Source organism: Mixophyes fleayi, chromosome 6, assembly GCF_038048845.1.
Source record: "Mixophyes fleayi isolate aMixFle1 chromosome 6, aMixFle1.hap1, whole genome shotgun sequence".
Taxonomy (NCBI): Eukaryota; Metazoa; Chordata; class Amphibia; order Anura; family Limnodynastidae; genus Mixophyes; species Mixophyes fleayi.
This window is the reverse complement of record NC_134407.1, coordinates 218547973-218560806: the sequence shown is the minus strand read 5'-3', so window position 1 is coordinate 218560806 and position 12834 is coordinate 218547973. Positions and strand designations below refer to the sequence as shown.

The window sequence follows — 12834 nt, the reverse complement described above, 5'->3', positions numbered from 1 at the left end:
ATATAGTGAAAAGTTATTTTGGTATGTTTGCAAGACCATAAATTCCATCTACCTGACACTCCTGTGGGATACTGTGATTTTCCTCTGTACAATCCTGTGAATAAAGAGGACGGGGACATCTCTCTGGGGTATTTCTGTTACTGGATCCATCTGTAGAAGACACACAGTGACTGAATAGATTGTTTAGGTGTGATGGTCAGATGTTGTGTGTACATTAACCTAAGCAACCTATAAGTTGATACAGAAAGCAGACATATAAGTAAATAAGGAGGCATCTCTTATATGTTCCAATCTTAAAAGTCATTGTAAAACAGTAATATAGGCTGGATCTATGAGATACGTCAACACCAGTAAGATGTTTATAAGACAGGATAAATGTCTACCAATAGTGTTTGATTTTAGGACATTCCCAAAAGATATGGAACAATGTATTTCTAAGGTTTCCACATCTCCAGCAGTGTGATAAGGCAGAGGGATACAGTATGTGCAGTACCATAGGAACATGGAACCATCTGGATAGAAGTTTGTACAAGAGTCTGTGAACCCATATATGAAACGCAAATAAGACTGGGGATGGGGAAACAGATATGGAACTATGTGGAAAATGCAAAGTCATCGTGGAAAAGCTCTCATTTTAATCACATGACACCTGCCAAACAATTGTGGGCAGATACTGTATAAGAAGTTCTGCCTCAGAATGGGTACGTGGTTTAGAGTATAAAGTTGGGAGTGGTCATGGCACATCTTCGTGCCCAAGAATTTCACTGCCTGCCTGTCCCAAATGAAGTAAATAGAGGAGTACACATAGGAAATGTGAGAAGCTGGGCAAGTGTCTGGGTACCCAGTATGAATACCACGGAGAGCAGTAGTGAAATGAAAACAAAGTCTTTATAAAGACTGATATAAACTAGATGGTAAAACAGCTAGCACAAGTCCATAGAAACAGCAGGAACAGGATACCAGGATTAGATGAGGAACCAGGAGACACTGGATACCACGCACGATTGGAGAAATGGAATATAGACAAAAATTGTCGCATCAGTTCGTATTCAGAGACTGCTGCTTAAAATAATTAGTATCCTCTGTATCTGATCTTCATATTTGTGATGAACAATATAAATATTAAATATCAGTCTGATTTCTTGAGGTGCTACTACCAAATGGAATTAAATACGAAATGTAAAGAAATAGAATTTGTTTAATGTAGTGCACTGTCAGTCTCAGAGCTGTCATCTTATCAAATGGTTGTGAATCCCATCTCATTTATAAAAATAACCTTTATTATTTATAATTCAAATATAAATCATAAAAACAGCAAAATAACGAAAGTGAAATAGTTTAAAACTACTAAACATACTTATAATCCCTCTATTAGATTTTATAGTTTGTCTCCTAAATAAAGCAAAAGTAATCATTTTACTTTTTACTTTGGAAAATATTCTCTAAAAAGTGCTGTCTCTATTTTGTTTCAGCATTACATAAATATTATACCAAGATTATTCAAAATATTTATAAAGGTAGATACATTTGCTGCAATCTGTATACCCTAGAGCCAGACGATTATATAGGGTTGTCTGCTACTGGCTCAGTATTCTGGTATATAGTTTCTGACTTGCTACCTACCTGCCATTGCTCCACTTGATGCTGGGTTGTATTTGGAGCTAATCAGTTTAGTCTAGCAAGATCCATTTCACAGTTCATCTTGCTGTAATGCTTGATTTTAGATTATGAAATAGTTTTAGTTACACGTATAATCTGACATTTTTTGAGTTTCTATTAAGTCTGCTTAGCAAATGCTAAATTACCAGGTTTAGCTGAGGAGCAGGAGTTACTGGAGACCAAGCACAATAGAATAGCTGCAGGTACAGGATACCGGAATGTCCAGGTTTAGCTGAGAAGCTGGAGTTACTGGACAACAGGCATGAATGGAGAAATGCAGGTACAGGATACCAGGATTACCAGGTTTAACTTAGGAAGTAGGAGGAACTGGATGTTCCATGGAGAAATCAGACAAGTCAGGCAAGCAAAGTCAAACGTAGCCAGGGTCTGGGTCACAAAAAAGGTGCAAGACAATGGAACAAACAGGAGTCAGATACCAGGGGACAATCAGAACACGGGAGTATCAGAGAAAGACCAGTAGCAGAGACAATTGATGAACTGGCCCAGTTTGCTGGAACAGGCAGCCTTATAAAGGCCACACAGGTGATCAGGATCCAAGTCAAATGAGAAGTTAACCCCTTGCAGGCAGGATATAGAATAGACAAAGCAGCACCCACAGAGAAGATGATATTGTGCAGCCGGAGACAGATCATAACAGCAAGAATTGTAAAAAGCTTGAGATTTTGATTTTAATGTGAGTTTTTACAATTCTTCATGAGGTTGTGGATAGAGATGATTGGCACAGGGATAGAGAAAGGGAGGTCGTCACTGGATCACTGATAAATAACTTATTTGTGGCTGGATCATGCAGAAATAATTTATTGTAGAAATGGATTTCAATCAGAGGTGTAGGCACAAATGTATAATTTGAAATGCACTTCTCATGTTAAATTAGGATGTGTTTTGTATGGAAGTGTCATTGTTTTGGTTTGAAACTTTGCTAAAGAAAGTATGTTTGCTGATAGCAGGAAATGCTAAGTAAGTCTTTATGTGAAGTGACAAACACCTGTTTAGCCTGTATACCCAGCAGGGGGCCGTTGCCTGGCATGACTACATCTCAGATAATGCAAGTATCAAGTTTTAGCACATAACAGAGAAGTGTAAATATTGTTAGCTTTGCATTGCATGTAAATCCATGTTTGGTTAAACGAATTGTTCATCAAGTATCTGTTACAGTTGATAACATGACCATAAATCCCACCCCACAAGCTCGCTGCCTAGGTGTAATCCTTGACTCACACCTATCCTTTGTTCCCCACATTGACTCTATATCTAAATCATGCTACATAAATCTAAAGAACATTTCCAGAATTCGCACATATCTCACGCAATACACTGCAAAAACCTTAATTCATGCACTTATCATCTCCCGCATTGACTATTGCAATTCCCTCCTTAATGGTCTTCCCAAAAGCAGACTCAAACCCCTACAATCTATTTTGCACGCTGCGGCAAGACTGATTTTCCTTGCAAATCGTTATTCCTCTGTTGAATCACTCTGTATCTCTCTACACTGGCTGCCTGTTTTCTACCGAATCCAATATAAAATACTTTTACTAACCTACAAGGTCATCAACAAAGCTGCACCAACATACATCTCCTCTCTTGTCTCAAAATATCTCCCAACTCGGCAATTCCGTTCTGCACAAGATCTGCGTCTCTCATCCACCCTCATTACATCCTCCCATTCCCGGTTACAGGACTTTTTGCGGGCTGCACCCATTCTATGGAATGCTCTCCCTCGCACAATAAGACTCTCCTCTGGTCTACAAACTTTCAAGCGTTCTCTGAAAACCTACCTCTTCAGACAAGCTTATAATATTCCTCAACCACCTACTTAACCTCCCTACCTTAGCCTATTACCGCCTGTTTCACAATTTCACACAAGACAACTACCCCCTGACCAACTTTGTTGTGCGACAGAATCATTTAGCCTATAAGTCACTGCAGCCTGGCTGGGCCAAAATGCAAAATGTAGACTTAACCTCATGTGTCAACTCCCATTGTCCCATAGATTGTAAGCTTGCGAGCAGCCTTCTCACCTCTTTGTCTGTTTTACCCAGTTTGTTTATTAGTTTATTATGTTTGTCCCCAATTGTAAAGCACTACGGAATATGTTGGCGCTATATAAAAAAAATGATGACGATGATGATGAAGTATACAATTCACATAGCCTCTGAGGAAATTGCCTAGATGGTGATGAAACCAGTAAGGACATTTTTATGACATTGGAGCTCATGAAAGGACTAAAGAAATATAGTTCCATTTACATGCTGAATTGGACATCCATACTATTGTCATGGGCTGCAGTATACCCTATTAGCAAAGGTAAATCACAGTGGAGCTTCTCTGCAGCTCACTCCCAGGCTGGAAGTGCCTCTCATTTCTACAAGATTGAGATGGACTATCAGTGAGTACATTGGTGAAGCTAATTACACCTAGGTGTCAGTTACAGCAGAGACCTGTGCCCTCCGCTGTTTCTGGTGGACTCGGATCCCTACTACACAGCCTATTTCATCTGTGTAGTCTCGCATGCAGGAGGCTTCAGCCCTAACTCTTTGAATAAGGAACTAATTTAACACAATACTGTATTTAATATATACATAAGCAGGAATCAACTAGAGAACGGATATTCATTGGACATCAAGTCATATGTGAATAATGGTGGTGATCCGTTTATGCCAGGTAAACAGTGCGATATATTGGATAACAGAAAACCATAAACATTGTATTATTATATGTGAGAATCCTCAGAATTTTGATGATATTGCAAACAGAATAAAGTGGTTGTTAATTGATTTCTATAGAAAATAAAGTGTATATTTATTTATTTTGTTTTTACTGTGTTGGTTCTTTTATATATAAAAGTTTGGCCATCCTCAGCACTGTGTTTTCTTTGCAGTTAGTATTGCATTTGGCGAGTCGGGGGCATGCACCATTCCCTGCAGTAGTGAGGCACACAGAGTGCACCAATAGGAAATCTTTTGCTTTTTATGTGCTCCAATCGTGCCTGGAATCCAGTCTCATGCTCCCTCAGCTAAACCTGGTCATCCTGGTATCCTGTTCCTCCTGTTTCTATGGACTAGTGCTAGCTGTTTTACCATTGACTGCTTTTAGTTTATACCTGTGTTCAAAATAGAGACACTCTGATTCATTACACTGCTCTCCGTGGTCTTCATACTGGGAACTGACAGCTGTAGTGTCAGGATAGGTGTATTAACTCAAATAACCTGTGATCTCACAGCTTCAAGATAAATCACACACCCATAACCCATATTACATGTAATAACATAGGTAGTTGTAGTGCTAGTAAACAGCTTGGATCAAATAACATTAAGATAATGTGATCATTACTGAGAACCACATATATAAATATTATTACTACTATTAGTGCACAGGGAGGATCATGGATAATGTCACACAGGGTCTCATTCAGCTATTCAATCACTATGGTGACTTCCCTTGTACTGATATATAGGAATCACCAGAGAGTGTGGGGGGAGGAGACTGGTCAGATCTCTGGGCTGGTAGCTCACAATGATATGATGTGAGGAGGAGAACAGAAGTCTAATAGGGGCTGATGGCTCCTGACTCCCCCACTGAGCAGATACTTGTTCCTCATTAGTTTGTACAGACAGAGGACGATGTAGAATAAGAGATTGATGTAGTACTCACCTGTGTGGATATCTGTAGGGATTTTCTGTTGATCACCCCTCACATACGTCTCTTCTTCTCCCTTTATATCTTCTGCCTTATTATCAGCCAAGTTATCACCCTAAATGACCCACAAATCAATAAAATACTACTTTAATATTGTCTGATTATATTATTTCTGATAAACCAGAACAATATTAGTGTATAAAACACACACAGCTGCCCTACAGATCATATAGTGCAAAGTCACTTTGGTATTTGGTGAGACCCTAAACCCTACCTACCTGATAGTCTTGTGGGATAATATGATTTTCTTCTGTAGAATCCAGTGAAAAAAATGGACGGAGACATCTCTCTGGGGTATTTCTGTTACTGGATCCATCTGTAGGTGACACATTGTGACTGAATACAATGTTTTTAAGTGATTTACTGTGTGTATTGTATAAGAAAAGGCAAAACTGCAATAAATAATACTCTACTCTTACCCTGTGACACAAGGGTCTGGTGATTCTCCATCATCACATCCTTATACAGACCACTGTGTCCTTCTAAATACTCCCACTCCTGCATGGAGAAATAGACAGTGACATCCTCACACCTTATATGAACCCGACACACACACAATGACACAGTCATCACCCAGAAACATCCCCTGGTGTTACTGTATAATGTCCCATTCCCAGCAGTCACCTCTCCAGTCAGCAGCTGAATGATCTTGTTGGTTAGTTGCAGGATCTTCTGATCATTGTTTTTCTCATGTATCAGTGAGTGAGGTGGAGGAACTGTGACTTGGGCAGGGTTCTGGGTCCTGCTCAATCTTTCTGACACACGGAGATGGCTACTGAGTATCACACGCTCATCAGATGTCTTCTTAACCACTATGTATTCCTGTGTATTGAGGGATACATCAATAAAAAAATTGAACTAAAAAAACACCTATTCAGAGTTGTTATTTTTAGGATTAATTATGCAAAAAGTAACAGTTTCCTATGAAAGTAGAGTGACTATCTGAGATGGGTGCAGCTCGTGTCATCTTCAGTGGACCCATCAATTTGTGTCCTCGTTCTATGGCCAACCCCACAGATGAATAAACTGCTTTGGACAGATTACTGCAAACAGCAAGATAACAATACTTTAGGAGCTGGAGGAAAACAGAGGACTAAGAGTCCACTGAAGATGACAGGAGCTGCAGGTATTTTGTAAGATTCTGATATAACTGTTTCTATAAATGATGTCACAGAATCTCTCACCTCTCCAGTCAGCAGGTAGATGATCTCAAGGGTGAGATTTAATATCCCATCAGTAATATGACTCCGGTCCTTTTCCATCCTCAATGAATCACTGATTTATACAGGACTAATAAAAACTGTTTCCTCACAACTTAAATTTCTAGGAATAAATATAATAATTAGAATTAACATCACAGAATAACACATCACAGAAATCCACCTGCCCAAGATAGCTTTTTGTAGCTACTGTGACATTAACTGTCAACATAGGGTTAATCTGAAGATCTCTCAGACTATCCTTCCACACATCAAAAACAGCAAACAAGCACACTTCATAACGCGGACGTAATTTTAGCTGAAAAGTAAAATTCAGGAAGACAGTCAATGTATTCCAAAATTTAGCTATTTTAGCACGCCCATAAGTTATGTATCAATGTAGCATTGTTTGTCTTACATTTACGGCAAAGACCTGATTCAGACTCCACCATATGCCTTCTTTGTATTTGAGAAATATATGCTCTACTGATAGTCTTAACATGAATTTCCTGAAGTCTTGCTGAATAGTATGATCTATATGGGCCAAAATTTCCTCCGCAGGGGTGAAGATTCAGAAGATCTCGGTTCCAGGACTCCCAAACCTTCAGCCACACAGAGGCCACATCTGTGTTAATCAGATCTGTATATAGGTATCTATAATTTTGAATTTATGGATTCAGAAAAACCCTTATCACTTGTTGGTAATACCGCTCGTTGTTTGCTTGTTACATAATGGCGGATCTGTAGGTAAATGTAGAAATGGGTATGTGGAAACGAGGATTAAGTCCATTCTTAATGGAAGTGACTTTGGCCAGGGCAATTTTATTTCTTCACCATGTTTCCAGGTGAGGCGGTGATTGGACAACAGACAGCAAAAAGAAAAAGAAAAGTGTTTAACCAATAGTGAATTTCATCAGGTAGGATGAGGCACTTACTGGAGGCTGATCATTTAGACTCTGAAGGTTCTCAGTCACTGGCATTCTCTGAGAGTCTCTATTGTTTAGTAAAACAAGAAACCTTGACAGACAGCCGAAGCTCAGTGAGCTCAGCCCTTTGTTAGATGAACATGAAGGACCTGATTTATCAAAGCATACTGAGCGCAAATAGCACATATTTCGTCTTTGCGCACACCCAAATTCATCAAGGCAAGGATCTCAAGATACGTAGGTCTGCTGTGCTCTAATACACAAGACACTCTGCGATACGTCCAAGTCTATGTGGATTATAAATTTGCAAAAGAACGCATATAAAAAAATCTATATATAACTAATTAATGCCACCAGATAAAAATAAAGGCATTAATGATTAAACAGTTAAAAAAAATAAGGGGGTTGGGGGGGGGGGGGGTTTGTTTCTCATGAAATACATTTATTAGTATGTTATTAATGTCTACTGAACATAAAATACAGTTTTACAGTTGCTCCTGATTGCAAACACGTTATATCATACATAGGAGACTGTCATCACTACCGCTCAGGACTTAGACTATCCCTGTAGCTGGAGCAAGAGATACAGCAGAACAACAAGTAAGTGTGAGATGCTCACAGTTTGACTTGGACGTTGCTGCGTGCGCTTGAGTTTGACACGTCCCTACTGTACACTGACCACAGCAAAACGCCCCTTCCCTGCCCACTCCCTGAAATCGTAGGCTGAAGTAAGTGCCCTTTACATTCGAATACGGATGGGTTAGGGCTGCGTTTACTGGCGTATGTCCTGATTCTGGGTAAGCGCAGAGTGATTTAGCGTACGATACGCTCAAAATCGGCAGATACGTGTCTTGATGAATCAGGCCCAAAGTATTTGTGTTCTTCACACAAAAGCATCCCCAGCTCATTCCACGTTTCATCATTTAACAAAAAAAGTAATTTGTTATCTATTCTATATATTATGGGGGGAATCCCCCCCAAGGTACCTATACGTAAAATCTATTACCGTTATTACAGTAATATTAACCCGGCTTTCTGCTCGCAGCTCCAAAGCCGACATTGAAACTACCATAATAACAATATTTAAGCGCACTATTACCGTAATAACGGTAATAGTGCGCAGGACGCATCACTGTAAAAAGTAACGCAGCCTGCACACTATTACTGTTATTACGGTAATTGAATTCCCCATTATATGTTATTCGTCTCCACAACTCATTAGCAAGGTAATATTTGTTATTAACAGCTGTTGTAATAGGACACTATAATCTGCTCAACCTGTATTATAACAGGAAACCAGAGTCGTCTTCACCAATATTATAAGAGGAGGCCACAGTCTGCTCCACGTGTACTATTACTACAACACACTGAATCTGCTCCACCTGTATAAGAGGAAACCTGTTCTACGTGTATTATAATAGCATGACACTAGAGTCTGCTCCAACTGTATTATAACAAAACACCATAGTCTGCTACACATGCACTATAACAACAAGACACCACAGTCCGCTCCACATGTACTATAACAACAAGACACCACAGTCTGCTCCACATGCACTATAACAACAAGACACCACAGTCCGCTCCACATGTACTATAACAACAAGACACCACAGTCCGCTCCACATGGACTATAACAACAAGACACCACAGTCCGCTCCACATGGACTATAACAACAAGACACCACAGTCTGCTCCACATGTACTATAACAACAAGACACCACAGTCTGCTCCACATGTACTATAACAACAAGACACCACAGTCTGCTCCACATGTACTATAACAACAAGACACCACAGTCCGCTCCACATGTACTATAACAACAAGACACCACAGTCCGCTCCACATGGACTATAACAACAAGACACCACAGTCCGCTCCACATGTACTATAACAACAAGACACCACAGTCTGCTCCACATGTACTATAACAACAAGACACCACAGTCTGCTCCACATGTACTATAACAACAAGACACCACAGTCTGCTCCACATGTACTATAACAACAAGACACCACAGTCTGCTCCACATGTACTATAACAACAAGACACCACAGTCTGCTCCACATGTACTATAACAACAAGACACCACAGTCTGCTCCACATGTACTATAACAACAAGACACCACAGTCTGCTCCACATGTACTATAACAACAAGACACCACAGTCTGCTCCACATGTACTATAACAACAATACACCACAGTCTGCTCCACATGTACTATAACAACAATACACCACACTCTGCTCCACATGTACTATAACAACAAGACACCAGTCTGCTCCACATGTACTATAACAACAAGACGCCACAGTCTGCTCCACATGTACTATAACAACAAGACGCCACAGTCTGCTCCACATGTACTATAACAACAAGACGCCACAGTCTGCTCCACATGTACTATAACAACAAGACGCCACAGTCTGCTCCACATGTACTATAACAACAAGATGCCACAGTCTGCTCCACATGTACTATAACAAGACGCCACAGTCTGCTCCACATGTACTATAGAAACAAGACACCAGTCTGCTCCACATGTACTATAGCAACAAGACACCACAGTCTGCTCCACATGTACTATAGCAACAAGACGCCACAGTCTGTTCCACATGTACTATAACAACAAGACACCACAGTCCGCTCCACATGTACTATAACAACAAGACGCCACAGTCCGCTCCACATGTGCTATAACAACAAGACGCCACAGTCCGCTCCACATGTGCTATAACAACAAGACGCCACAGTCCGCTCCACATGTGCTATAACAACAAGACGCCACAGTCCGCTTCACATGTGCTATAACAACAAGACGCCACATTCCGCTCCACATGTGCTATAACAACAAGACGCCACATTCCGCTCCACATGTGCTATAACAACAAGACGCCACATTCCGCTCCACATGTACTATAACAAGACACCACAGTCTGCTCCACATGTACTATAACAACAAGACACCACAGTCTGCTCCACATGTACTATAACAACAAGACACCAGTCTGCTCCACATGTACTATAACAACAAGACACCACAGTCTGCTCCACATGTACTATAACAACAAGACACCACAGTCTGCTCCACATGTACTATAACAACAAGACACCACAGTCTGCTCCACATGTACTATAACAACAAGACACCACAGTCTACTCCACATGTACTATAACAACAAGACACCACAGTCTACTCCACATGTACTATAACAACAAGACACCAGTCTGCTCCACATGTACTATAACAACAAGACACCACAGTCTGCTCCACATGTACTATAACAACAAGACACCACAGTCTACTCCACATGTACTATAACAACAAGACACCACAGTCCACTCCACATGTACTATAACAACAAGACACCACAGTCCGCTCCACATGGACTATAACAACAAGACACCACAGTCCGCTCCACATGTACTATAACAACAAGACACCACAGTCTGCTCCACATGTACTATAACAACAAGACACCACAGTCTGCTCCACATGTACTATAACAACAAGACACCACAGTCTGCTCCACATGTACTATAACAACAAGACACCACAGTCTGCTCCACATGTACTATAACAACAAGACACCACAGTCTGCTCCACATGTACTATAACAACAAGACACCACAGTCTGCTCCACATGTACTATAACAACAAGACACCACAGTCTGCTCCACATGTACTATAACAACAAGACACCACAGTCTGCTCCACATGTACTATAACAACAAGACACCACAGTCTGCTCCACATGTACTATAACAACAAGACACCACAGTCTGCTCCACATGTACTATAACAACAAGACACCACAGTCTGCTCCACATGTACTATAACAACAATACACCACACTCTGCTCCACATGTACTATAACAACAAGACACCAGTCTGCTCCACATGTACTATAACAACAAGACGCCACAGTCTGCTCCACATGTACTATAACAACAAGACGCCACAGTCTGCTCCACATGTACTATAACAACAAGACACCACAGTCTGCTCCACATGTACTATAACAACAAGACGCCACAGTCTGCTCCACATGTACTATAACAACAAGATGCCACAGTCTGCTCCACATGTACTATAACAAGACGCCACAGTCTGCTCCACATGTACTATAGAAACAAGACACCAGTCTGCTCCACATGTACTATAGCAACAAGACACCACAGTCTGCTCCACATGTACTATAGCAACAAGACGCCACAGTCTGTTCCACATGTACTATAACAACAAGACACCACAGTCCGCTCCACATGTACTATAACAACAAGACGCCACAGTCCGCTCCACATGTGCTATAACAACAAGACGCCACAGTCCGCTCCACATGTGCTATAACAACAAGACGCCACAGTCCGCTCCACATGTGCTATAACAACAAGACGCCACAGTCCGCTTCACATGTGCTATAACAACAAGACGCCACATTCCGCTCCACATGTGCTATAACAACAAGACGCCACATTCCGCTCCACATGTACTATAACAAGACACCACAGTCTGCTCCACATGTACTATAACAACAAGACACCACAGTCTGCTCCACATGTACTATAACAACAAGACACCAGTCTGCTCCACATGTACTATAACAACAAGACACCACAGTCTGCTCCACATGTACTATAACAACAAGACACCACAGTCTGCTCCACATGTACTATAACAACAAGACACCACAGTCTGCTCCACATGTACTATAACAACAAGACACCACAGTCTACTCCACATGTACTATAACAACAAGACACCACAGTCTACTCCACATGTACTATAACAACAAGACACCAGTCTGCTCCACATGTACTATAACAACAAGACACCACAGTCTGCTCCACATGTACTATAACAACAAGACACCACAGTCTACTCCACATGTACTATAACAACAAGACACCACAGTCCACTCCACATGTACTATAACAACAAGACACCACAGTCCGCTCCACATGTACTATAACAACAAGACACCATAGTCCGCTCCACATGTACTATAACAAGACGCCACAGTCTGCTCCACATGTACTATAACAACAAGACACCAGTCTGCTCCACATGTACTATAAGAACAAGACGCCACAGTCTGCTCCACATGTACTATAACAACAAGACACCAGTCTGCTCCACATGTACTATAACAACAAGATGCCACAGTCTGCTCCACATGTACTATAACAAGACGCCACAGTCTGCTCCACATGTACTATAGCAACAAGACGCCACAGTCTGCTCCACATGTACTATAGCAACAAGACGCCACAGTCTGCTCCACATGTACTATAGCAACAAGACGCCACAGTCTGCTCCACATGTA

At 41.0% G+C, this 12834-nt stretch overlaps 2 protein-coding genes across 5 annotated transcripts in view; one reads left to right on the top strand and one right to left on the bottom strand.

Moving 5' to 3' along the window:
• LOC142159947 (uncharacterized) overlaps positions 1-12834 on the top strand; it is a 502572-nt gene that overhangs the window by 145937 nt on the left and 343801 nt on the right. The window lies entirely within an intron of this gene.
• LOC142160632 (uncharacterized) overlaps positions 1-12834 on the bottom strand; it is a 169583-nt gene that overhangs the window by 27425 nt on the left and 129324 nt on the right. The window contains exons 12-18 of the mRNA XM_075215494.1: positions 7514-7653; positions 6564-6656; positions 6004-6201; positions 5799-5877; positions 5598-5695; positions 5335-5434; positions 53-150 (exon numbers count right to left, since the gene is read on the bottom strand). Of these exons, the coding sequence (XP_075071595.1) occupies positions 53-150; positions 5335-5434; positions 5598-5695; positions 5799-5877; positions 6004-6201; positions 6564-6656; positions 7514-7653 (806 nt within the window). The remainder of the gene's footprint in view (positions 1-52; positions 151-5334; positions 5435-5597; positions 5696-5798; positions 5878-6003; positions 6202-6563; positions 6657-7513; positions 7654-12834) is intronic.